This window comes from Oculina patagonica, chromosome 3, assembly GCF_052425735.1.
Source record: "Oculina patagonica isolate OP01 chromosome 3, crgOcupat, whole genome shotgun sequence".
Classification (NCBI taxonomy): Eukaryota; Metazoa; Cnidaria; class Anthozoa; order Scleractinia; family Oculinidae; genus Oculina; species Oculina patagonica.
This window is the reverse complement of record NC_135760.1, coordinates 877,051-903,731: the sequence shown is the minus strand read 5'-3', so window position 1 is coordinate 903,731 and position 26,681 is coordinate 877,051. Positions and strand designations below refer to the sequence as shown.

General features: G+C 41.2%; 3 protein-coding genes across 4 annotated transcripts in view; 2 read left to right on the top strand and 1 right to left on the bottom strand.

Annotated features, from left to right (window-relative positions):
- The window catches only part of LOC144646024 (gastric triacylglycerol lipase-like), a 7,464-nt gene extending 5,732 nt beyond the window's left edge, over positions 1-1,732 (bottom strand). Inside the window, exons 1-2 of one of the 2 annotated variants that reach the window (XM_078505545.1) lie at positions 1,387-1,732; positions 254-570 (exon numbers count right to left, since the gene is read on the bottom strand). In XM_078505545.1, coding sequence (XP_078361671.1) covers positions 254-570; positions 1,387-1,491 — 422 coding nt within the window. In that variant the 5' untranslated portion in view covers positions 1,492-1,732. The remainder of the gene's footprint in view (positions 1-253; positions 571-1,386) is intronic. The other variant, XM_078505544.1, reaches the window with a different exon arrangement.
- Positions 1,733-2,281: 549 nt separating this feature from the next.
- LOC144646007 (transient receptor potential cation channel subfamily A member 1-like) lies at positions 2,282-18,421 on the top strand. The gene is made up of 10 exons (XM_078505523.1): positions 2,282-2,766; positions 4,864-5,204; positions 5,610-5,886; positions 8,383-8,710; positions 10,846-11,042; positions 11,587-11,922; positions 12,271-13,123; positions 14,861-15,064; positions 15,730-15,905; positions 17,369-18,421. The coding sequence occupies exons 1-10, from the start codon at positions 2,381-2,383 to the stop codon at positions 17,619-17,621; spliced, it is 3,351 nt and encodes a 1,116-aa protein (XP_078361649.1). The 5' UTR covers positions 2,282-2,380; the 3' UTR covers positions 17,622-18,421.
- A 3,356-nt stretch (positions 18,422-21,777) lies between these two features.
- Positions 21,778-26,036, top strand: LOC144646001 (cytosolic carboxypeptidase 6-like). The gene is made up of 2 exons (XM_078505517.1): positions 21,778-22,498; positions 24,705-26,036. The coding sequence occupies exons 1-2, from the start codon at positions 21,787-21,789 to the stop codon at positions 25,448-25,450; spliced, it is 1,458 nt and encodes a 485-aa protein (XP_078361643.1). The 5' UTR covers positions 21,778-21,786; the 3' UTR covers positions 25,451-26,036.
- Positions 26,037-26,681: the final 645 nt, after the last annotated feature.

Here is a 26,681-nt window from a genome sequence, read left to right as displayed (position 1 = left end):
GGTCCTTACTTGCCACCGCCCTTCGGGGCTTATACATTTTAGTAAGAAGGAAGGGAGCGCGGAACTCAAAACCCCTCCCCCCAAGTTCCGCCAATTTAAAATTCATTGTGGTAAAGTACGTGTATCACAGTTACTTTTAACAGAAAGTTGCTTTTACAGAAATCAGCAGGGATTTAACCTTTGGGAGTCCTTTTTATTCAGTGGTTTTGGAGTCAAAGAGTTGTGAGATGCCCGCCAGAACGTACTACCTTACCTAAAATCCCAAAATTCATCAGAATCGACTGGATACTTGATATGATGAAGGCCATACGTATTGCCTCGAACATTCCCCAGCCACACATCAAATCCTGCATCCGCCAAGATGAAGGCAAAACTTTCGTTTGGCAAATTTGTGACCCAGTTTGATGAGGAACAAAGAAGTCCATGCTGAAGGAAAATCACAGGCTTTGGACCATCGCTGAAAACTTCTTTTCGTCCTGCAGGTATTCTCTGTATGGTGATGACGTAACCATCGTCTGTAGTCACGTGGTATTCTTCCGCTGGGTAGCCATTGTAATGAATGATTTGGGTCTGTCAAAGATCAGGAAATTGTGGGTTGTATATTAGAATTGGTTTCGTTTTTTCCACTTTAGAATATAAACCGTACGCCCGGAGCCCTCACCAGAAGAAACCTATCATCTTTAATTTGAAGCCGTTTCTCTCTGTTCACAGGCTATTTTTGTGGCGTGACAAAGCGCTTTTCGTGACCAGATTCGGTTGATGATGTTTTCAACGTGACCCATTCCAGGTCAAGGTACACATTTTATTTATCTCGATTATTTCGCGTGTAAAGGAAAATCGAAAAACGTTTTACCACGGGTTGTCTGGTAACAGGCTAGACAAGATACCAGTCGATTATTTTCACTTCACCCGAAGCATCTCGACGAAGCATTAGACATTTTTTATTTGGCGCTGAAGCCTGAGGTTGTGATGCTGCTCGCATTGACGTCATTAACTTTCTCTTTCTAGACTACACCGGAACTGCAAAGCCTGTACGGAAAGCCACAATTTACCCTTGAGACTGAGGAATGCAGCGTGGAAATTTGTCACAGCTAACAATTTTAAAGTTATAAGCCCGTGAAAAAATATAGCCGGTACATATCACATCGAGGACCACTGAAATCACTGCTCAGACCAGCAGAGGCCTGTCGCGCATAAATCGGGATATATTCAATCCGTTAGATTCATGAAAGCAAGTTACGGTCCTGACAACAAATCAGTTCGTCAAATTGATAACATAGACACGCTACACAAATTGAAAATTTTGCGATCAAGTCGCTAGCATCGAGAACTTTTATGCTAATCAAACAATCAGTCAAAAAAAAAAAACAATGATTTTCATCTTACCACGTTCATGTGTTCCTCGGGTAAATCACGGTGACCAATCGCCACAGCAACAGAGGCTATTGCTAAGAATGCTGAGCAGAGTATAAGTAACGAAGCAACTGACATATTTTCTTAGATTTCCTCAAGAAGATCCTTGCTCGACACCAAGACTGGCACAATGTAGCGGCGCGGAACTAAAATACTGTCTTTATATCTAAAAGCGGCAATGAAATCACGTGGCATATTATTTCGTTTTGTGACAGCTCGTGACTAGCTTGTGACGCTGAAGGGACTTAAGTCTCTTTTCTATGAAAGGCAAAAAAGTGGATTCGATTGTTCCGGAAATATCGCCGGTAGACTGTTCACAGCCCTCTATTTTCTCGTATTTTTCGTCGATCGCGCGAAAAAAACATAGAGAGGATGTGTGATTCCTTTCAGAGCCTGCATACGATTTCCGGTAGCCGCAAAATAAATCGTCTGTTCTGCAGGATATTTATAATCCCGCGAGAATCCCGCGCGTTCATCATAGGCTGTTCTAGGCGTCCTTGGGGAGGAGCGGCTAGTGTAAAGGAAAAAAAAACGTCGGATAGACGCCTTCTCGCCTCAAACCCCAAGCCTTTTTCTCACCCGCCGTTCTTCCGGCAAAAAATCCCGAACGCCTTGAACGGGTACGCGTACGCGTAGCGGGATTCTTGCTGCGTGCGAACTTCTCATGCTCGTGAGATTGTACCCCCTCCCTCCCTGAGGTGTCGGAGATCAGGCCGATCCGACGCGGTTGCTTTGGACCAAGTAATTTATTTGAAAAAGACCCTGGTAAAGAGCACAAGGGAAATGAGCAGACGTGACGTCATTTGTCACTTATTAATTTCTGGCAATACAAAATACCAACACGTAGTAACCAGCTTATTGATATGCACACTTGTGGGCTGGCGGGATTATATAATTTTATTGCGTTGACCATTTCACCGCACTAGCTGTTCAATAATAGTTCATCCTTTCCCGGACAGTGTCCACGATGGCAAAGCCCCACTCAAAGGAAAATGGCGTGGATCATGATAGCCAGTTGCTTCTGGAACGACAGCGATTTCCCTCGTCGTCGCAAGGTAGTCCAGGAATATCTGTTCATCGAGAGTTCGCTTACGAAACATTCGAGCTAGCCGGGTTAAATGTGAGCGGAAATTCTCTAAGCCTTCAACAGGCGATCCGCGAGAACAAGATAGAGTTTGTTCGGCAGTATTCTCAAATGGAAGATGTAAATGCTGTCAACAGTAGTGGCTTTACAGCGCTGCATCACGCTGCCAGTGCAAATCAAAATGAAGTGGTTGTTATGTTGTTGGAGAGCAAAGCGGATATCAACTGTCAGGGCCGACAGTTGCTCACAGCTTTACACGTAGCGGTCCGGTAAGTTATTTAAACTTTGCGCGATAAATTTCCTATCAGGTTGGTAATGGGCGCCTATCAGGAACTCTATTTTAGCGAAAAAAACAAAAAAAAAACACGAAAACATTATTTCAAACGAATTCAACCGCGTAAAATGCAAATTAACATTTGTTTAACCCTTTGTTTTGTAAAATAAACATGTTCAGACAGGTTAATATAATAATAATGCAACCGCGGTGAATGCTAATCGATTTCTTTATCGCCTCACAGTTGATATTGTAAATGTATGCTGACTCGCAATTTTTAAAAACAAATGACAGCTCGAAGGGACGTGATGGCGTAGGATCATGTCGACATATAGCTGGGGCAAAATCACACCATGTTTACACACAAGAAAACGTCTCGTTTCCATGCGCGCTGATACGTTTCATGGTACGTGTCCGTGTCGCTATAGCCTGCGAACACAGACGCATTTCCGGCCGTCGCTATGTGTCACTTGTCCTTGTACGTAGATGTACATGATGTATGTGCATATGTATTGTGATTTTGACCCAGATTTTGACCCGACTAGCTTGACGTCTTTGCGACATGTCCCTCATGTCTGTTGACACCATAACACTTAAAGCAGCAATTCAATATCGCTTATCTGAAGGGCGAGTGTTCTAAATGTTAGCTAGTTTTAAGTTCTCTATATACCTGTATAAATTAAATAATCAAAGGCTATCATAAAACTCGTAACATAATTTATTTTTTTAAATTATCGCGAATAGTGCTTGGTCGCACGACCATCGCATTGACTTTGACAATTCTATGATTGACAAGCAAGAGCTCGTGGCAAACTACAACCCTTGTGTCACTCTTGCACGTTACCAGGCCAATTCCGCACTATTTAGACAAATATTCCTAATTTTTTTGTGTAATTTTTGTAAGCTTTGTCTAGCTTGCACTTTTATCCATGCGCCGTTTTCCATTAAACCTATTCACCCTTTGAAGTCCGCAGCAAATCAGTCGAAAGCTCGAACTTTTTAACAATTTAGCTAGAAAAAGTGTACTTAATATATTTTAATCGAGAAAAATTGTTTTTGTTTTTTTTTCTCTTAATTCTGTTTAACATAAACTTGTCACGCTGTGAACAATTGAAGCGTTAACAGTTTGACTAATTTACCAGGAATTTAGCATAACAAACCAAGAAAACAAAGGCCAATTTGGAATTTAGAATGTATGAATTTTATTAATGAATGAATGAATGAATGAATGAAATGAATGAAAACTTTATTTAAGTGTCAAGCCTTATAGCCTGGAAAATTAATTCTGACAGTTCACCCAACTTGGGACAAAAGAGAAACGACAAATAAGAGCAACTTAACGTCTTGATCTCTACGTCGAATTTGTTCTTTCCTGATATTCCATCGAGCGCTTTGAGGGTTAGAGCGAGGGGAAAAACGGACAAGGGAGGCTGAAAAGCGAGTTTTTGAATTCAGGTGCTCGCCCAGCAAAAACGACTGCACTGCAAGCCAGTTCATTAAGAAACTACACATGCGCATATTGTGATAGACCTTCATATTCTAATGCCATGAAAGAAGCGGACAAACTTTGCTCTAACATAAGAGGAATAGGTCCCAAACCCGGATGTTTTATCCTGAAATCCAATCGTTTCTGAATCCAAAGCAGTAAACAAGGTCGCCGCAGCTCCGGCGATCCACAATAATTCCGTCAATATTTTACATTGATTACATCCTTTAGCCTGCGAGAGCTTCGCTCGCGAGTCACGCCTGCCCCGTTATATTCGCGCGGTGCCCCAAGGTGAGCCTACTCGCAGGCTATACATCCTTCGGCAAGACACACTGCATGACTACTCTAAATACAGTATCTCAGGCCATGCCCAGCTATGTAGCCTGCATAAGAGAGGTCTCGTGGCCTGCGAGCAAGTTCGTTATTTTTAATCAAGCTCATTCTCTTTAATAGGGTTGGCGCCACTTTACGTTACCAACCTGTGAAGTGACAATACTCTAAGCAGCCTTTCGTTAGGGAAAATGAAATTAAACCCATTACTTTATTTTGTCAAGAACTAGGTCTCCGACACATTACTCAAACTGAACTGATAATATTTCTCTACAGCTACAACAGTTTTGAGGTGGTGAAGACGTTAATGGAGTATAACGCTGACCCGTCCATGAAAGACGCAGATGGCGCAACTCCGCTTCACTTCGCGGCGCGTCACGGCTGCGCAGAAACTTCCAAGCTTCTACTCAGTAGTAGTCAATCGTCTGTTAACTGTCCAGATAACAGTGGAATCACACCGTTTCACCTCGCTTGTGCGAGTGGCAGTTTCGAGCTGTGTGAGCTTTTCTTTGAGCATAGAGCGGATATTCGCGCGCAGACTGTGGAGGAGAAAAGCCCTTTGCATTTGGCTGCGTTACATGGGAACAAAGACATCGTCCAGCTTTTAATCAAGGAAGGTTTGTTTTGGAGACAATTTACTTAGCCCTTTTCTCTGTCTTCTTTCTAATCCGGTGGGAAAAGCCAATTAGCTGGTAACAGGCGCGTAACACTAAACAGAAAATCCCCCCCCCCCCCCCTTAAAAGAGTGGAAACCTATTACAAAAACGCTGATGCCAGACTCCCTTAAAACACGATTTGTGATTTTTTTGAGGCCATTAATGTTAGAAGAAACTTGCTGTGGACTATCCGCCAACATTGCGCATAACAATTTTCCACCATGTGTTCACTATCTACAATATTGCGTGCAATAGCTAGTCCCCTTCGCAGAATGTACTTGTTCAGCCGTTTTATTGGTACAAGTAGCCCACATCGCGTCCCTTAGCTTTGCTAACGTCTTACATTTCCTTTTTATGTCATTCTAGCGTCCCTTGAATTTGATAATCCTACATACTTCATCGATGCGCCTGATTTTGAGGAAAACACCGCCCTCCATTTAGCATGCCACAAAGGCTACAAGGAAATCGCAGAACTTCTGCTCAGTCAAGGAGCTGACGTGGTGGATGGAGAGACGCACATTGACCGACACACGCCCTTGCACCTAGCGGCTGCCTACGGACATTTGGATGTGGTAGAGTTGTTGATGTCACACGGTGCGCCAGTTGATTGCAGGGACGAGCTGCAGAGAACTCCTCTCCATAGGTAAGGGAAGATGACTGATTGAGGGATATATAACTTGTGACGTTGTACCAGAAAACCTTATGGGTTTCTGGTTGTACTAGGTAGATAAGATAAGGTAATACTTTATTTTAACACGGTAATTCCTTTCAAAAACAGAATAAAAACAAAGGATAAAAACACTAACTACACTTACTAAGAGAGGCTAACTACTAGTAAAAGCAAACAAACAAACAAATGCAAAATGATCCGCGGGGCGAAAGTTTGATTTTTCAATTTCGGTTCCTAAATTCGTTAAGAGAGCTGGATAGTTTTATTTCATTCGGTAAACTATTCCATTCGGTAAACTATTCCATAACACGGCCCCGCTATAGATAAAACTTCGCTGTGGTATGGATAGCTTATCTTCATTACGCGGAAAAACCAAGAACTCAAATAATTCGGAGTCTGGTTGTTCACAGCATTATAAAATCAAAATCGATTAATTACTCACGGCCCTTTAATTTGATGATCGAGTTTGTGCCAATTTAAACAATGTATGAGTTCATGATCATGACTAATACACCACACGAGTACTACGAGTAACATACGGGTAACATACGAGTAACACACGGAACATACGGGTACATACGGGTACATACAGGTAACATACGAGTAACATACGGATACATACGAGTAACATACGGATACATAAGGGTGCATACCAGTTCCTATTTCATTTAACGTTATTTTATCTTATTTTTCATTTTTATTTTATGCTCCCCCACCCCTCTTCAGCTTAATAAGGTTGCACGACGAGCCCAAAGGACAAAACGTATTGCTGGATTTCACTGTCACGCAAGGAAAAAGTATGACACATACTAGTAAAAAAGTCAAGAATTTGAAATGTTATAAAATCAATAGCTCGTCTTCTTACATACTTACATACGATCTTACCCGTAACATACCAGTAACATAAGGACACAAACGGGTGCATACCAGTTCCTAATTCATTTCACTTTATTTTATTTTATTTTTTAATTTTATTTCATGTAACACAAGTAAACCAAACTAAACATACGGTTACTTACGGTTACATACAGGTAGCATATGAGTAAAAAAACAATAACCGAAAAATCAAATATTGGTCATGATGTAACCCGTTTCTCATCGCTCTCCCCTCCAAAAAAGATTGCGTGACGAGCCCAAAGGACAAAGAGCATTGCTGGTTTTCACTGTTACGCCATGATAAAGTAAAAAAGATCAATATTTCAGGGAGCCGTGTTTGGCCTGTCACTTTTTATATTTTCACTTAAGTCGGCTTGGCTGGTAGATACGTATTGCTTTGACGTCTGGCACTCGTATGTAAGTGAATTCAAACAAGATGAGCTATTGATCTTATAACATTTCAAATTCTTGACTTTTTTTACTAGTATGTGTCTTCCTTTTTCGTTGCGTCACAGTAAAATCCAGCAACACGTTTTGCCCTTTGGGCTCGTCACGCAACCTTGTTGAAGGGAAGGGAGGTGGGGGAGCATAAAATAAAAATGAAAAATAAGATAAAATAACGTTAAATGAAATAGGAACTGGTATGCACCCTTATGTATCCGTATGTTACTCGTATGTATCCGTATGTTACTCGTATTTATCCGTATGTTACTCGTATGTTACCTGTATGTACCTGTATACGTATGTACCCGTATGTTCCGTGTGTTACTCGTATGTTACCCGTATGTTACTCGTAGTACTCGTGTGGTGTATTAGTCATGATCTGAGTTCATCAGTATTTCTATCATAATTAGAGAAGGTAATGATACGCGCAGCAGGGTTCTATAGCTTTTGTAGTTTCTGAGAGAGTCCCTGAGACAGTCCCTTTGAACAGCATCCCCACACTACATTACAAATACTAAGACGATAATCGACAAAGACAGACAATAATTGGATACTAACATATTGGCAAAATCACATGGAGATAGCGACATAAAAAAGATCAGTATTCCCGTCCTTACGTCGTTATGTCGTCTCGTTCCTGCTATGTTATTATGTCGTGTTGTTCACACTGGTGACATATAGTGACATAAAACATCAACATGGAGTGTTTTTGCGTTTGCGTGACCTTGTCGTTACGTCGTTATGACGCTAGTATAGTGTGAACCCGGCCTGAGAATATGAGCATTAAAGCTTCATTGAAGTGTAAATCCAATCTCCTTAGAAATCAGTCGAAGCCTTTTCGAAATGTCCATTATTGATTTTCAACTATTTATTTTTCATATTCATGTTTATATTGCGCGAAAAGCAAAAACAAACGCAAGAGGGAAAACTATAACACAAAAACAGGGAGCGAGATGCGCGCATCATTTTTGACTTTTTTCTTGTTCCGCGCGGCCATTTTGAATTTTCGCCTTTTTTGTGCTTTTCACTTTGATGAATTAAGGAAAAAGAGGAAGTGACTTTTCGTTTTTGACGCATGGGCACGCCATTCATTGTACTCACAGTTAAGTAAAAAAAAACCGGGTTCTCCTTATTATTTATCACATTCAGGTCTGCTGAGTTTGACCGTGTATATACCGTCAAATATTTGCTCAACAACGGAGCGGACATCGAAGCCAAGGACAACGAAAATCAAACCGCGTTCGTTTTAGCAGTGAAACGAGGCAGGACGAGAACTGCTGAGCTACTCCTGGAATCTGGGGCTGATTTGAAGTCATGTGACGCATCCTTTAGGAACTGTATACACCTTGCCGTAATGCACGAGCAGATGGAAACTCTGCGCATGCTCCTCGAGAGGGATCAAGGCCAATTAATAAATGAAAGAGATAAGGATTTACAAACCCCACTGCATTATGCTGCGCGTTTAGGAAGTTTGAAGGTAAAGTTTCATTGATATAAAGTATTAGTATATACTAAAACAATGGATAGCGTTTTTGGCGCGCGCTGATTGGCTACTCAAACTCCGAATATCCTTTGTTATTATTCAACAGATGCGCGCGCTGCCCATATATGGTCAAAATGTTAACGATATCTGTCGTCCGTACATAACAGATATCCTGCGATATTCGTAGGTCGCGAAGATTCGTCGGAAATCTTGCAACGCGCTGCATAATAACAGTTTTTCTATGTGCAAAATGTGTTTCGTTGACAATTTGTTGAATAATAAAACAATTATCCTACTCAATCTTGCGGAATATCGTCTGATTTTAGCCAACTCGGCCTACGGCCTCGTCGGCTAAGTATCAGGCGATATTCCGCGCGATTTCGCAGGATAATAGTTAACTATTCACCTCCGAGAAACGCGCGCGAGAAAATTGTAATCTTTGAAGGGAATAAAATAGTCAAAAATCATTCTTACGGGCTATATTATCTCACTGTTTTCGTATATACTACTTAACAACTATTCACCTCAGTGTGAGTGGCTAGTGCATGGTGAATAGTTGCGTTCGACGAAGGAGAACGCATACTAATCGCGTCGTTTTCCCGACGTCAGTCCCACGGGTTCTATGGTTCAGTCCCGCGGGTATCGATCGCCTGATGCCATAACCGTTTGAGACTTTTTGGACTGCTACAAGTGACCTCGACCTCATGAAGAGGGCCTCAATCTCACATATCAAAATGGCATCGAATTTGCATTTTTTGTGTAAACAAAATTAATGCGTGGAACGTGTACCCGAAGTTAAAATAATACCGAAAATGTCATGGGAAGCATATCATCCAGGGAAGTAGAGTTTAAGTCAGCCATTGAACTCGAAAAAAGTGGAAATCGAGTGAATCATTTCGTGTGTCGCTTTGAAGTTTAGTACGTCCGCGCGAAAATCTTCCCACATTGACTTTTTTGTAAAACTTTCACCTTTGTGAGATTATGAGTTACCCATGTCAGAAGTGTAATAAAATTGGGGGTTACCGGCTATTTAAAAGCTGCAAGCGAAGTGAACGCAACGGCGACCATCAGCGCGCGCTTAATTATTGCGACATGAATTACGTGCACAGTAAGGATGCGCATAAACAACGAAGTTGTTCATGTTCTTCGACGTGCTTGTGTTCGCGTCTTTGGAGGTAAGTCGTGTAAAGACGACGAAAATTGTCTCGAACGCAATCCGCTAATCCATGATTATTACTAGTTGTTAATTAGTATATACCACACAAGTGAATAGTGCTTTTCGCGCGCGCTGAATAGCAAAGTACTATTCACCTCCATTTCGGTGAATACCTTATTCTTAGTTATTTTCGCGAGTACTAATTTTCGCGATTTTACAATAATCGCGAAATTTAATACGCGCGAAAAAAGCATTGCGCGAAATTTAAACATGCGAAAATTAATACCATATTTTGTATCAAAACAATAAAAATTTTTAATGTTTTGGAACTGCAACTTTTCCTCCTTAAAAATATCTTTCCGTCTTGTTTTCGACTATCACCCTTCCTCTGATTACCGTTTTCTTCAGCTTGTAAGTCGGCCAAGACCTCTTTAGTACAGTCACCAAAGTTTCCGTTGGCAGGCTCCTTGTGTTAACATTGAACCAGGACTTTGTATATTTCCAGTAGTTCCTTAGCCATTGACGACTGATCCAGAAAACACTGACAAAATCGCGAAATTTAATACACTTTTGCTCAAATTTTTCTTGCAACCGCTAAAATTAATACTTGCGAAATTAGTAAGAATGAGATAATTGTTAACTATCATTAATTTTGTGTCAGCGGTTGGGTTATATTTTAAGTTTCTCAGTTTCGTTTTGCTTTACTGCAAATAAGTTGGATCTCAATCTGAAAAGAGAAAAAGGGAAAAATGAAACAAGAAAGGATATATAAAATAACTTTCGTTCTATCCGAGACATACAGTAGCTACCTTCGCAGCCGAAGTGACGTGGTCACGCAACGCTTCTTTCCACTAGAGAGGAGCGTTGCGTGACGATCTAAGTAACGGCTGCGAGAAAGGCTATCCAAGGCTATTTTATAGTCCAGCCTGGGAATATAACTATAAACTTACTTGATTCTCTTGTTAACTTTCAGACACTTCAATTGCTGATGGAGAAGAAGTGCTTTGTGTCACCTAAAGACGTGTTTGACAGGACCCCGCTGCATGCTGCTGCCGAAAGCGGTCACGTGACCTGCGTAGAGCAGCTCTGTATTTCTGAACGAGGACATGTTAATGACAGAGATGAACGCGGGCTCACGCCTCTTCATCTGGCAGCGCGAGAAAGCCACAGGTATGGCGGTATAATCATAATTATTAGATAAATACTATACCTTTTCATGGGACCTCAGACTCTTATTTTTTCGCTCCCCACCCGCATAATGACGGTATGGTTTTCTCTTAGCTGGGACGAATCCACGACTAAGCCCTTATCTGGAAGGGAAGCTACATTGGTTGCAGCGTGGTTGAAGGGTCATAGGTGGCTGGTCTTGTAATCCGGAGATCCCGGGTGCACGCCTTCTACCCTACCACTCGCTGACACGCCTACCATTGTAAATAGCCGACTGATCTTCCTCCTGCTAATTGGGATTTTTACTATGTTACATGTATGTTTATTTTAAAGATTTGTTTCCTTTATTTGAGTGGCATGCCCGAAAACTAGCTGTCTCGAAGCTAAGAGTATGACCACTATAAATATACATTTACTTTTTTGGTACCACTTTGGTACATTTGTTGGTACTCTGTGCTTGTATTACACGAGTGAATTCACTTTGTTTCAGTTGTCGTAGCACATTTGATGCAGGCTACTCATTGCACTTTTCCTGCCAATTTGATAGGGAAACCTGCACTTTACTCTTGCACATGGGTGCGAACCCCATCATAAGAGACAGCAACCGCTGGACAGCCTTACACCATTGCGCCGCTGGCGGGTGCGTCTGCACCACTGAAGTATTGCTCGGGCATCACTCCACGCGTTTCATGGAATTAGCTGATCAAGAAGGCAACACAGCGCTTCACGTGGCTGCCAAATACGGTCACGTGCGCGTTTTAGAGCTTATTCTATCACGTGGTGCTGACATCACTGTACGAAATAAGAAGAAGTTGACGTGTTTGGATGTAGCCATTGAATGCGGCATGGAGAAGTTGGCCGAGGTTCTGATCAAGAACGACAAGTAAGTGTGCTTCGTTTGAATGCCCAGAATCTAGGCACGCAACACGTGCTGAGATCATTTGGCTTTGTTGCGACCTTAGTAAAAGCGCGCGCGGTTAAATTATTATTAAGTGAAATACTTCAAATGTTACTGTTTAGGGAAAACCTCAAAGAAATTTTTCAGGTCTAGCTCTTTGCGCCTTGATCGAGAGCGAAGCATGCGAGTATACCCTAGTTCATTACAAGGACATCAATGTGATGAAGACATCGGGTTCATTCTTTGGTAGTCTCTGGATGGCTACGATTAAAAAGCGTCTGATTACTTTAACTTTGCTAACAAACCATTTTCTTTTATTCTTTGCTCTTCCAGGTGGATGAGCTTTTTTCAGTACACAGTGGATAGTGGAGCAAGCCCAATGGAGAACCTTATCCAAAGCATGCCTAAACTTGCCGAGATGGTCATGGATAGATGTGTGACATATTCTGACCATCCACGAGGCGACCCTGAATACTCCGTGACCTTTGACTTCAGACTTATTGCAGACCAAGGCGATAAAGAAGATAAAAGACGACGCTTCTTTGCCCCAGCTACCATGGTTGAATTTGAACGCGAAAGTCTTCTCATGCACCCCTTAACGCAAGCTCTTCTCCAGTGGAAGTGGTCAACCTTGGGCAGACCTTTGTTCTGGCTGAACTTTTTGACATACTTCGCCTTTGTTCTCCTGGTGACAACATTCGCCATTACAGAACGGCAGAAGCAACGTGTGTTATCCCCCAGTGCGTTAAACGCCACAGATGAAGATGACAAAATTTTCCGTCACAAAACGACGTTTTCAACTGGAGTTCCTTTTTTGATTGTGATCTTTATCTGCATTCATATGATAAAGGAACTGTACCAAATTTCCATTCAGAAGTGGAGATATTTTACTCATTTTACAAACTACATCGAATGGAGTTGCTACATCACTGCTTTTTTCTACGTCGTACCTTACTTGGAGGGACGGAACATTTTCAGTGAATCCATGGCATTGTGGCCTTTGGCGACGATTGTTATATTCCTGTCCTACACGAGTCTGATTTTGTTCCTCCGAGGTTTCGCTCACTTTGGTATTTACATTTCGATGTTCATCGAAGTCACTAAATCCTTGTTTAAAGTCCTGGTTATATTCATTCCGATGATATTTGCGTTCTCCCTGGCTTTTTTTCTGCTGCTTAAAGAACAGGTACGTATATCATATACAATTTAGAGGCCCGAACACGCGTACACGATTTCTAAACTGCACCGTATGTCCACCCTTGAAACCGTTACAAGCGCATTTTTTTAGAATTATAATCACGTCTTACTTCTGCAACAGTTGTCCACTATCTTTAACATTGCGCGCAATGGCATGGCACAACTATAGGTGGTTTTCACTGTCACGCCGCAAAAAAAAATACTGAGTAAAAAAAATTAAGAATATACAGGTTGTAGAAAACTATTATATAAACTACTTGTCCAAGTCTCAAGTCTGTACGTTATTCCGTGCTGGAGTTATCCGTCAAAATGATTCACGAAAATTTAGAGAGCACAGGAATTTGTGTATGGAAACGCCACGTTGGAGCAAAACTGCTTGGACACTAACGTGGGGGCCGGAAGTCAATGAAAACATCTGGCATTAAATTCTGCTACAAAAAAGCGGTCAGATCACCATCTTGAACAAGTAAACATTCACATAAACACTTCTCGCAAATCTCAACTGTTCAGATTGTTAAAAATCGCAGGATGAGGGATTTTTTAAGAAAACTTCACAGCCTCCTGGTGGCCATCTTTGATCTCATGTGGCGTGCACTCCGAAATTCAAAATGCTAATAATGATAATGATAATAATTATAATCAATTTATATAGCGCTTTTTCATATGTAATGTTCAAATGCGCTGTACACATACTGTAATTTACTACACAAAGGCCAGACCACAACACCGGGAACTTCGTGCCCTGCCTTCGTGCCTCTTTGCGAATAGTGTGTGGGTTCTTTAACGTCCCCTGTTATAAGACTGAAGATACAGGAGACGGGACCTACGGTTTATCGTCCTTTTCCGAGAAGACTAGAATGTCTAACCATTTGCAGATGTAATTACAAAGGCAGCACATTCTCCTCAGTTATTTTAAGACCCTGAGTATTGGGACGGTCTGGGGTTCGAACCCACGACCTCCCGCACAGCAGTCCGGCGCTCTACCAACTGAGCTAACCAGGCGGCATTCTCTATCTTAAAGACGGCGAATGCTATCGAGCTAAAGGATGTCAAATAACCAGTGAAGGATAAAAACTCAGGTACTGCGTAACATATGGCTCGCAACTTTGCAGTGGTTGCAAAGCTGTGCCCTAGCAGAACTTGGCGGGTGCCACGGCGACTTGATTTTGTCTTTAGACGGCTTGTATAACTTTGCTTTTATGAAAGCTTTTAAGAGCAGGGAACCTAATACTTCTTACATAAGAGCCATCGGGCACCCTGCAATTATTCTAAGAGCAAAGCTTTGTTGTGAACTACACTGCATAGGTTAAACGCGTTGCACTTGAGATCGAAACATTTAGAGTACATGCTAGCCCATGCCTTTGTTTTGTGTTCTACTTTGGCAGTGCCTCAGGAGAAAAACCTGGGATGGATTATTATCTAGATCTCAACCCGGGAGGAGTAGCAATGCTGCTTGTCGCTTCTTGCTGCTGACCCTAATTTTAGATGATGATTTTATTTTCCTAATTTTGCTTGTGTTGTCACTTTTTGAAGTTTTTCGCGCGTCAATCCAAACAATCCAAGCAGCCATTGAGCCAGAAGATTTGTAGAGTTGCACATTGCTCGCGACAAGGACTGGGACCAGTTTGGAGTGCTTTTAATACTAAAAAGGGAATAACCTGTCGTGTAAACTCGCAGCGCGGTATCTCACTTAAATAATTTATGGCTCTTTTTCTCTTGCTCTTAGGCTGTTTTCAACGGTGTGTTTTGGTCCTTTGTCAAGACATTTATAATGATGATTGGCGAGATTGATTACGGTTCCATCATAGTCGATGCCAAAGACCTGTACAGCGAGGAGAATGGGGCTCCTCTTGCTCCTATCCCAGAGTTCTCTGCGACCATTGTTTGCCTGTTCTGTGTGATGGTTTCCGTTCTGCTTATGAATCTGTTGGTATGTAAAGCTAACAACTTTGCTGTTGCAGCACCATGTTTGATTAATTGGTGGCCAGTTTTGATATTTTCCTCTCGGTGTTTTTCCGACCAGTCGGTCAGTTAGGCAGGCAGGCAGGCAGTCAGTCAGTCAAAGAGTTGAAGAATTTGATTGCACTCATGTCGATCCATCAATCAATCAAACAAGCAAGCAAGCAATCAATCAATCATTTATTCAATTAATCAATAAATCAACCATAACTTAATTCAGTGGTCGGTAAATTCATCAGGATTTAACATAACACTCAATTACAAAGACTTTGACGCATGATAAAAAGTGTACGAAAATATATATCTTTAGCTTGTTTGTTTTTTTGACCCATTTCAGACCACGTGATGTTATCCTTGAGAATTATCTCTTTCAAATTTAAACAGCTTCACGTGAAAATGACAGCCTCGTCCCCAGGCACCGATCGACCGGACAGTTAGGGCGTAAAGGTGGAAAAATAGGGAGCGTGGGGGGTTGATGGTTGGGTTGAGGCCCACAACGCCAAGCGAACCGTGCACATTAGTCCCACAACGCCAAGCGACCAAGGAAGAGGACGCCTGGGGACGAGGCAGTGAGCTAAAGAGGACTATTGGTAGAGACCGTAACGGCTCCAAAGTTTTTATTTATTTTTTCTATAGGTGGGGTTGGCGGTTGGAGATATCGAAAGCATTCAGCGTAACGCCAACTTAAGGCGACTGGCCATGCAGGTTGAATTTGTCACTGACATCGATCAACGATACCCACGCTGGTTGAGGATGCATTTCCAGAGATCAGTGTTGGTACTAAAACCAAACCAGAAAAACACCTTGGCTCTGTGAGTATATATCTAGCGTTGAGAGCAATGCGGAGTTTTATTGTTCGTAAATCAAGCCGTTCTTTTGTTACTTTGCTCGTTTAAGTTGATAGATTTGTGTATTAAAGCCCTGGCCAAACGATAACGCAAGTGGACGCAAATAAGCGCAAGTTGAACTTGCGTACAGACTTGCGTCGGATGGCCAAACGCCTCGCAGGTTCACTCGCAAGCTAAGTGCACGCAAGTTGTCAAAAAGCCATTTCAATGCTACTGTGCGCGCTGCAATTCAGTGCTTAAAGTAAACAGCAAGACTTACGTTGACTTGCGCTGGGTGGCCAAACGGTGACAACAACAACAAACACAACAAAAGTTATGAACTGTAAACAGAAGTAACATACCAGTGCTGGTCACCCAAAACGCTACTGTGGTGACCACCATTATTTCGTCGAAAGAGGCATTTTACATTCCAATTAGGTGGTGATTCAGAACAATATTCTCACGTATTACAACACAACAGCAAAAGATAATAGTAAAGAAAAGGAGAAAGAAATGGCAGAATACCAAAATAAATTATAGTAGAACTAATAGAAGAAGAAATGCAATGATAATCTCTTTAGAATAGGAGATAGAATCTAATCTCTCATCATCATCATAATAAGGTGAGAACTTGCGTTGTCTTGCGTGCAAGTTTGATCTCGACCAAAATGAGCGCAAGTCATTGAATCTGATTGGTCATTAACAGGGCCTGATTTTAGCACAGATTGGACAGTTTTCGGGCGTCCTGCCCGTCCATGTAATTAGGCAGTACACAATATGTAGGCACGCTGTATTACGACAGTCGCGCGTGCTTTGGTTTCTTTTTTTATGCCTCAAAAACAAACTCAGCTGCTGAATTTTTATTCACCAAAACGTTTCATCGATATTTTTTTCTTTTTTCTTATATTTTGCTGTAAAAAAAGTTTGTGTCCGAGCCAAGTGGCCAATACACGTTTCCGTAGCAATAAGCGACTAGGAGTATTGCTTCCGGCTCCCTCTGGATGAGATGCTAGTCCATCGCAGGGTTACTCCCCAGCAGTAAATTTGCCGGTACCCATTTATACACCTGGGTGGAGAGAAGCACTATGAGAGTAAAGTGTCTTGCCCAAGAACACAACGCAGTGCCCCGGCCAGGACTCGAACCCGGGCCGTTCGACTCGGAGTCGAGCGCGCTAACCATTAGGCCACCGCGCCAAATGCTGTAGTTTCAAGAAATTCGTAACAAGACTTCGTGTCGTCCAATTCTGACTGTTATCGTACTCGTGATTAACAAATCCCAGGGCGGTTTTGTTAATCAATCGTATGATTACAGACCGAATTGGGCTCCACTTAGTCTAATTATCATTATCAATTTTCGGGGTCTGTGAAGCCGGATAACGTCTGCCCACGGTGTATCAACAATCTTATGTCTTATTTCAAAGTTTAAAAATTACTTGTTTACTCAACAGCATGCACCGGATGAAGCTGTTCCTAGCAGCAGACATTTCAACAGATAGAAATAACAGCGATGACGTCGAAGAAGACGAAGCTGGGAAAAACAATGTGTCCTTGGAGATCGCCAAGCAACAGGAGCAGATCAGATTTCTACAGAAAACCGTAGAGGATCAGTCCAGACTCCTTCAAAAAATCTCTCATCAACTAGAACAGGCCGCGCGACCTGTGGACACGACAGGGAGCTCGGTCCATGAGACTACTCTTTAAAGGGGCTACTTTACGCATACATTAGGCGCATCTGCCGTCATCGAGTTTGTCTTTCGTAACATTTTCGATCCCTCTAAATCTTCCCAATCTTAACCATGCTTGTTTCACTTGAGTGCCTTTCTACCTAGCCCGCAAGAAGTCCCCCTCTATTTGTTATTTCTACCCCAAGCAGAATATTTATTAATTATGCAAGTCAAATCGAGTGAATACGTTTTCCACTTCGCTTTCTTTTCGCGTAAAAGAGAAATTTAGTCAAAGAAAAAATTGTTTGCAGTCTATTTTCTAGTTATGTAAACTATATTTTTGAGGTTTTAAAGAGTGTTCTTCCTGAAAAAAAAAAAATCAGTTAAAATTTGCACTAATCCACTTTTTCCAATGTTATGAGAGAATACATTAAAGAATTAAAACGCCGAGCTATCAAACTTAAGTAAATGTGTACAATCGAGAGAAGGAGAACATTGTATTTTCCCGTTTCTAAATGAAGTTCATTCCTTACTCGCACAAGGCTAAAAGATATTTAATTACATGTTTGTGTTATTTACTCTACCGCCTCTTTGCAACGGAATAATTAAAACTTGGTACTTGTTCTAATTTTTCATAAAGCTGTAAATTGAACTAAAAGCTGTTTAAGTAAGTGAAATTTCCGCTATGCTAGGAAAACTCGCAAACGAATCAGCTAACGTGTAAAAATGAGTTTCATGATCAAAGCAAGAATATCAATCATAAGGTTATTACTAAGCTGAGCTTGTTTATCCTCACTGTTCATAAAACAAATTAAAACAAGTACATGATACCACCAAGACATGGAAAGTACTACAATGTTTATTAATTGTCTTCAATGACCACCTCAATGAGGGTCCTGAAGAGGGGATTATAAATTCCATTTCCCAACTCAGATGTCGTCCAACTGAAATCCTATTTTTCAGCCTATTGTTTTCCCGATTTTCCAAATCCTAGTCTTAGTTCTACCGTTTAATTGTTTGTGATTTCCAGTCCCAGTGAAGCAAATCCCATTTTCCCAGTGAACATTTGCCCAAATCCCTTTTCCAATTTTGACCCTTCAGGCCCCCTCCTCAATGTGTTATACATTTTCAACGCCCGGTTTTTCATGATCTAATGACATTTTCGCGATCACAAGAGCTGAACTTTTCGATGACAACTAAATTAATGTTACTCACCCGATATTGTTTACTTATTAAAGTACACACTGAGAAGACCCGTGTTTGATATTTATGTCACAAAATTCTTGTCAAAGAGGTAAGGTGTCCAAGACATCATGATACGTCAGGGTAGCATGCAGTTAACATCCGTTCTCTTTATTGGCTAAAATACAGTTAAAGAACATCCCATGTAGGGGATACTCGGCCAGCGACAGTGAAACACGAAAACCGACAAAAAACTAGAGAGAAATTCACTGAGCAGAGGTGAGCTGAATTAATCCAAAATCTAATCTAAGTATACAGAAATCTTTCATTTTAATATACTGATCGAGTCAAACATGGCTAAAAATTTAAAACCAGTGCACGATCGTAATCAAATAATAAGCGGATTAATGATATTTTTGTTAGTTCTCGACAGTATCTGAAAAGTGCCCCCTATCTGTCAGCACTGTCCAACTTTCTACCAATGCTGACAATGTTCCATCAAACCTTTCGCGAGTTCGGTCGATTTACATTCCGTGTTTTGCACGAGGAATGAAGTGAACCTTCCAGTTTTGCTGTATAATTTAAAAGCTATCTTCGTCTCTGCGAAACGTAAGAACAGAACTTGCACGGGTTCTTTTTCCGTCTTTTTCGAATGACTTGTATATGTATCATCATGTATGGCACGAAATATAAAAAGCACCGAGTCAAAATAGAGTGAGTTACATGAGAGTATCCATCACATCTATTTCCGTAAATTTCATTTTTTATAATATTCACAGCTATTTGTAAACTTGCTGACACCTGGCAAAAAATTAATTTTCAAGTTCGAGGGATGCATGTTTGTTGGGAAGTGTGCGCATATGAAATCACAATTTCATTTTCATTTCCCATTTGTCTCAATTCAAATTTTCCAAAGAAGTTCGTTTTCCCATATCTCACGGACAAGTATTCAAGTATTTTGCAGTCGTTTCGCTAGCAAAGTTTGAACAGCCACGGTTTTAAACAGAAAGCTAGAGAAGTTAGATTTTCTTGTTTATAATTTTATCTCCTTACAGATCATGGCATTCCTTTCTATTGTATTCTACACCTTAGCGGTTTTACTCCGCAGTGAACGCGCCCAAGCCAGACCCGGTCGTCCGCAGTTCCCCTCCAGCACGGAGGGATGCAACGTGCCCGGAGACAGATTATACCCCCTTGGGGCAGTTATCTTCAAGGATCCTAACGGTTGCCATGAATTTATTTGTACGAAAGCATGGGATACAGATTTCGGATGGCGACTGTGCTACGCCAGAAACCCCAACGACAACTCCGAAACCCCTAACGGACTGATCCGCATCCCCTACAAATACATCGCCACCACCATCCCCAACAACACCGTAAACACTCTACAGCAACCCACAATTTTTTCAACAGCCTTGTCAGTGGCCCTGACAAGATCTTTTTAGATGAGGGATTTTGGCGCAGAATATTGTAACTGACGATATATCGCAAAATTAATGTGTTTCGCTTTTTCTCTAAAAAAAATTAATAAACGTTGGGATAGGGAAAATATGTTGAGGAAAATATCTTTGTTGTTTTTTGTACGAGAAAACAGGGAAAACTCACACTTCTCTTTCTTCCTACTTTTTCTTTAGTTTCTTTCTTCTTTAGTTTCTCTTAAATGCTCACCATCCTCAGTGGGGGGTAAGTGCGTAACCAGCTCTGCGAAGAGCTGTAGGTCTGGCGAACTGGCGCCGCCCGTAAGAGGGTCCTGAAGGGAGGGTGGGTATATTTCCCAGCCCAAATTTTGCACAAATCCCATTTTCCAGCCTATTGTTTTCCCGAATTTTCGAAATCTCAGTCCCAGTTCTATTGTTTTTTTGTCAGTAAGTCTCGTTCCCATTGACCAAATCCCAGTCCCAGTGACCCAAATCCCATTTTCCAACGATGAAAATTTGCCCAAATCCCAGTTCTCATTTTACCCCTTAAGGACCCTCCCGTACGTACTGCCGCCATTCCAGGTCGGGTGGCGGATCACTGGAGTATGCTCCCCCAGGAAGATTTTCAGATAAAGACCCTCGAAAAATACTTTCTTTATTATCCCTTTCTGATTATTTTATGGGTGTTTCGACAGCACCTCAATTTTAAGAATTCCCAAAGAAAGAACTGTGCAAATTAACTCACTGTCTGAAATAAACGCATTTTAGTCTTATAATAGTAGTGGCACATACGAGGTGTGCGTTTGGCTGTCAACTGACTAGTTTAGAAGGATCCCGTGATGATGATAATGATGATGATGATGATGATGATGATGATGATGACGATGATGATGATGATGATGATGATGATGATGATGATGATGATGATGATGATGAGATGATGATGATGATGATGATGATGATGATAAAAAGGTTCTTTGATTTTAAGAACGTAACGTTTCGTATGTTACAACATTGATCTTCAGAAGTGACCGTTAGCAAGATCTTGCTAACGGTCACTTCTGAAGATGTATGTTGTAACATACGAAACGTTACGTTCTTAAAAAATCAAAGTTTTTTCCCTACATGCGTTGTCGAGATCGAGTACGAGTACGACTTTGGAATTTCGACACAATTGTATCCCCCAAACTATAACTCTTTCCTGTTGCTGACTAACACATAAATAAACGTTAGGGATAAGATTGGTGTGGCAAGTGATTATAGGGGCACACGAATTTGGTTTGAAAACTCGTACTTGTACTCAATCTCGTACTCGTAGTCCAATCTGAAGGTCGCTGTTTTTATTGAAGTTAAAATGGCCTAAGAATAAGAATGTCTACAAAAAGGTTCGCATTTAAAATTCTCAATGCGATTTTTCCCTTTCTAGCTGAGCCTTTATCTTATTGTGAAATGGTAGTTGCGAGATTTAGATACGCTAAAAATTGTGACATAACTTTTCAACTTCATTCATCCTCTACCCCACCGCCCCAGGCCCAGGAGAGAATGGAACTGATCAAAATTTGTTGTCATGGTAACAAACTAGGTTCCACAGCAATTTTCAAGATGGCGTCTCGCAGTGAAAGTCAAGAGAGCGGCGTCAACGAAGATTTGGAGGCTGAAAATGTCGCTAAGGTGGACGAACCCGTGGGTAACTTATCTAAATACTATGCCCTACCACCTGGCTATTCAGGAGAGCCGAAAAAGGGGCACCTAATGTTCGATGCGTGCTTTGAAAGTGGAAATCTTGGTAGAGTTGACTACATTACCGAGTTCGAGTACGATTTGTTTGTTCGCCCGGACACCTGCAATCCTCGCTTCCGAGTTTGGTTTAATTTCTCGGTGGAGAACACAGCGCCTTATCAACGTGTCATATTCAACATCGTTAATTTCAGCAAGACGAAAAGTTTATATCGGGAAGGGATGACGCCGCTAGTGAAATCTACCAGTCGTCCAAAATGGCAAAGAATTCCTGCAAAGAACTGCTTTTACTATCGCTGCCCCGATCACAGGAAGAATTATGTCCTGTCGTTTGCTTTTGCCTTTGATAATGACACAGATGTTTATCAGTTCGCGTATTGCTTCCCTTACACCTATTCTCGTCTGCAAAACTTCCTTGATGAACTCGACAAAAGAAACCTAGAATGTTACAAACGAGAGCTTCTTTGTTTGACTGTACAGCAACGGAGAGTTGAATTGCTAACGATCACTTCTCCAGAAAACATGAAAGATGATCTCAAAAAGAGGGTTATTTTTATCACAGCTAGAATTCACCCAGGTGAGCCATATTCATTTGAAATTATAACAACTGTTATGTGATTGGGAGTACAATGTAAAACGTGCACTTCTAGCACTTCATGCTACAGTACAGAAACCAGACTTGAGGTGCTGGCAGTGATACCCCTCTGTTAGGGGTACCGTATTTACTCGAATAAGGGCTGCGGTGCTTATTAAATTTTTCGCACCTCAAATTCGGCGCTTATTTGAGGGCGTCACTTATTTAAAAATTGGACGCGACAAAGAAATCTTTGCTTTTCTATCTGTTTGAAGCAAGCGCTGAAAACAGGCTACTTGCACAGGTAACAGGAAAAGGAAGAGAGAAGCTGGGCATGTTGTGCCCCCAAAGCTCATGGCCTTCACAACAGAACTATATTGCATAATTTTGGATAGAGAATTTAATGGGTGAGCGGTGAAGTGTAATCACTTTCAATCGAAGAACATCACGTTTGATGGAAAGAAATCTCCAATGCTGTTTTAGAGTTGCTTTGTACTGGTTTTTAGTTCTACGGAATTTGTTCTACAGGGACAGCGCTAATTAACTTTTCTGTCCCAAATGCGGCCCTTATTCAAGGACTGCGCTTATTCAAGTAAATAGAGTATTTTGCCAAATGCCAAGCCCCCAAGGGCAGAATGCCAAACCCTACTCTACCCTTAATCCAACCCTAAAGAGGGGGTGAAAAGGAGTGGGCAAATCCACCAATCTGTGCCATTTTTTTCGAAATCCATGAATCTGCTCAATGTATCGCAAAAATTCACAATCCATTTGCTTTTTAAGGCCAAATCCGTCAATCTGCGAACCTATTCATCCCCCTCCCTAAACAACAACACTAGACCCCAAGGCTAACCCTAACCTAAACCTTTACATGTAGGGTTCCATGATTTTTTGATTTTTTGTTACAGTTTGGAATTTAAGGTATTTGGCATATGCGCATATGCAGTTTGGAATTTACTTATTTGGAGTACTCCCCGGGATGCAGTTCTACATCATTTACCATCCTTTGTCTATCCCATAAATATAAGGGTGTCAAATGGTAAATTTGAGACTTTGCGAGACAGTGAGACTGACATCCTTTCTGAATGTTGAGACTTTCTTAGTCTTAAAAAAGAAATTGAGACTCCCAGAAGGCGTCCCAGAAAATTAGAGCAACCCTCCAAGTTAAGACCAATTTAGTCGCCATGGCGACTAAAATTTTGGAGCTGGCGACTAAATTGGAACCAAAGTCGCCAGCCTGGCAACTAAAATTGAGAAGAAGGATTAAAAGCCTGAGCTTAATTTAGCGACTAAATCTTTCACTGGCGACCAAACCTGAGCAGTCGGTGGCCAAATGGCCACTAAGGTAAAAAATAAACTTGGAGGGTCGTAGAGATGACAAGAACCTTGAAATTTTGCTAAAATTCTGCAAGACTCACATTTTTAAAAGTACCATTTACCACCCCTAATGTTCAGCAGTGGTACTGGGTGATTTACCCTGCATGCCAGAGGCTTTTCGTGTGTGGTTTCCAGTCTCAGTATGGGTGATTGTACTCAACCACATATAGCCAGGCTCCACACAAATGCATCAATTGGAGCTTTGTGAGGCGTTTATCATTCCTGCGCAATAATAATTTGGTTGTTGTTCACAAGAGGTGATCAATTAGAAGCTTCCAAGATGGCTCCCCCGAGTGCGAGCATTCAAAGCATTAAGTGATAAGGAAGTGTTGCTACTTGTACTCTCCCTTGATGGGTGGGATGCTTGTCTATCACAGGTTAACTCCAAGCATATTTGTCCGGTGAGCGATAAATGCAGACTCGCAGACTTCCACTGTGGTTAGCCTGAATAGTGCTCCAGTTAGCCTGGAAAAGTCTCCGGTTAGCCTAAATAATGTTCTAGTTAGCCTGTTTACAATTAGCTCTCAAAAATGGCAATGGTAACACCATATATACTTCAAAAAGTCTGTCGGTCTGCAGTCTGCATTTGTCTCAAACTGATTTTTGTCAGGTTGGTTCATCTACTACCTGGTACAGCTATACAGCTGTGGGGAGATAACACTGCCCAGGCTTAAACCCAGACTACCACATCCTGCAGCATATTGATCTTTACTTAAAAAAAAAAGAACATTTTCTGTGTTTCTATCGAGTTATAGAAACACAAGTTTTAACCAATCAGTTACTTTGTGCTATTTTCTAATTTCAATTAATAAAACTTCTCTACTGTCTATCTCAGGTGAAACTCCATCATCCTATGTCTGTCAAGGTGTGATTGACTTCCTTGTGAGCAGCCATCCTGTGGCGAGAGTCTTGCGTGATTATCTGGTGTTTAAAGTAGTACCCATGTTAAACCCAGATGGCGTGGTTCTTGGCAACTACCGCTGTTCTCTGATGGGTTTTGATCTGAATCGTCACTGGCAAGAACCTTCACCCTGGGCCCACCCAACACTTGTGGCGTGTAAGAACCATTTGATGCAGCTTGACGAGGATGCAAATGTCCATCTTGACTTTTACATTGACATTCATGCACATTCCACCATGATGAATGGCTTCATGTATGGGAATATTTATGATGAGGAGGAGCGATTTGAAAGACAGGCTGTGTATCCAAGGCTTTTATGTGCCAATGCAGAAGATTTTTCCATGTCCAACACGTCATTCAACAAGGATGCTGTAAAAGCCGGCACAGGGCGTCGTTTCCTTGGGAGCTGTCTTGACCCAAAGACACATTGCTATACACTAGAGGTGTCATTTTTCAGCTACAACACAGCAGTTTCACAGGGAATGTCGCCATACACTGAAGAAGGGTACTTCAAACTGGGTCGCAATGTGGCACGCACTTTTCTTGACTACTACAAACTGAACTCGCTGGTGCTAACCATTAAAAAGAACACATCGAAATCTTCACCTCAGAGAAGAGATGTTAATGGAGAAGGGAAACAACGTTTGTCTGGTAGAAGTGATTATAGTGGAAGGCTGTAAGAACATTGAAGATGTGTGTATGAGTAATACATGTACATTAGATATCAGTTTCATGAACTAAATGCTAAACTTTTAGAAACTGCTAAAGAATTTGGAGCACTGTATGACTGAGTGTCTGAGCGGTCAGTGTTTTTGAGTGATTCCCAAATAAGAGTTTACATTTTGTAAGAGTTGGAAAGAAAATAGCCATAACAAATTTATATTATTTATTGTCAGTGATGAATAGAAAAGCTACCTTAGCCAACTATTCATCGATCGCTTTTGCATGTAATTTATTTTCCTGTGCCTTGTATATAATTTAGTATAATTATTAGGCAGATTGTAGGTTTGTGGTAAACTGCTGGTCAGTCAATATGTAGCATACACTTTAATGTGAATTTTATTGTTTTGTGTTATTGTGTGTTCTGATAATTATAACTCTATTATATTTTGACAAGATAAGTGAATTGTCAAATTTACTTCAGACATAATTTTTTTGTTAACAGACCTGTAGCTTTAAATTTTTTCGTTTCTCAAACAAAATTCCATTACGTAAACTGATGTGATTTATTTGTAGCCACAATAAAAATGTATTTCTTTCTTGTGTCAGGACACAAAAGCCTTTTGTACAGTAGTTTGAACAAGAACATCGAAAGCTAATCGATTTTCATTTCTGAGTATGCATTGCTTGCCTACGTTTAACTCCAACAGGAAACATGCAAATGTTACAAATGTACGCTGTACGTTCTTCATGAAATGTAACCTGCGATCAGGCTTTCTTTTTTTGCGGCGGTAGGAAAAAGAATATGGCCATTTCACGTTGAGCCATCTGAGTGATCGTGAGTGATACCGCGCATGTACTGAGCGACCTTCTCTTTGCCTAACCGCCGTGGTTTTCTGCACAGAATAATTATGCCAAAGGAAGCAAAGACAAACACACTAAGCATTTAGAACTTGTATTATGTTCAACCTGATGTTTTCGGATAACTGGCCAGCTGACTAATGGTCCATAAGTACTAACGTGTTTTGTAAGTTTTCAGAAGTTATCCGTGGACACATACAACCTGCCTGAGTCCGGACAAGTTACAAACTAATTTTGAAACGTATAGACAAAGCGCGAGTCTTCCGGAATGAATGACCGACTGTATTTATTTTGAAATCTCTTATTTCCCACATTAATTCTTGATGACATCCATCTACAATCAAGAAAGACTGAAAATGTTCTTAGACTTCTTACTCCAGTATTTCATAC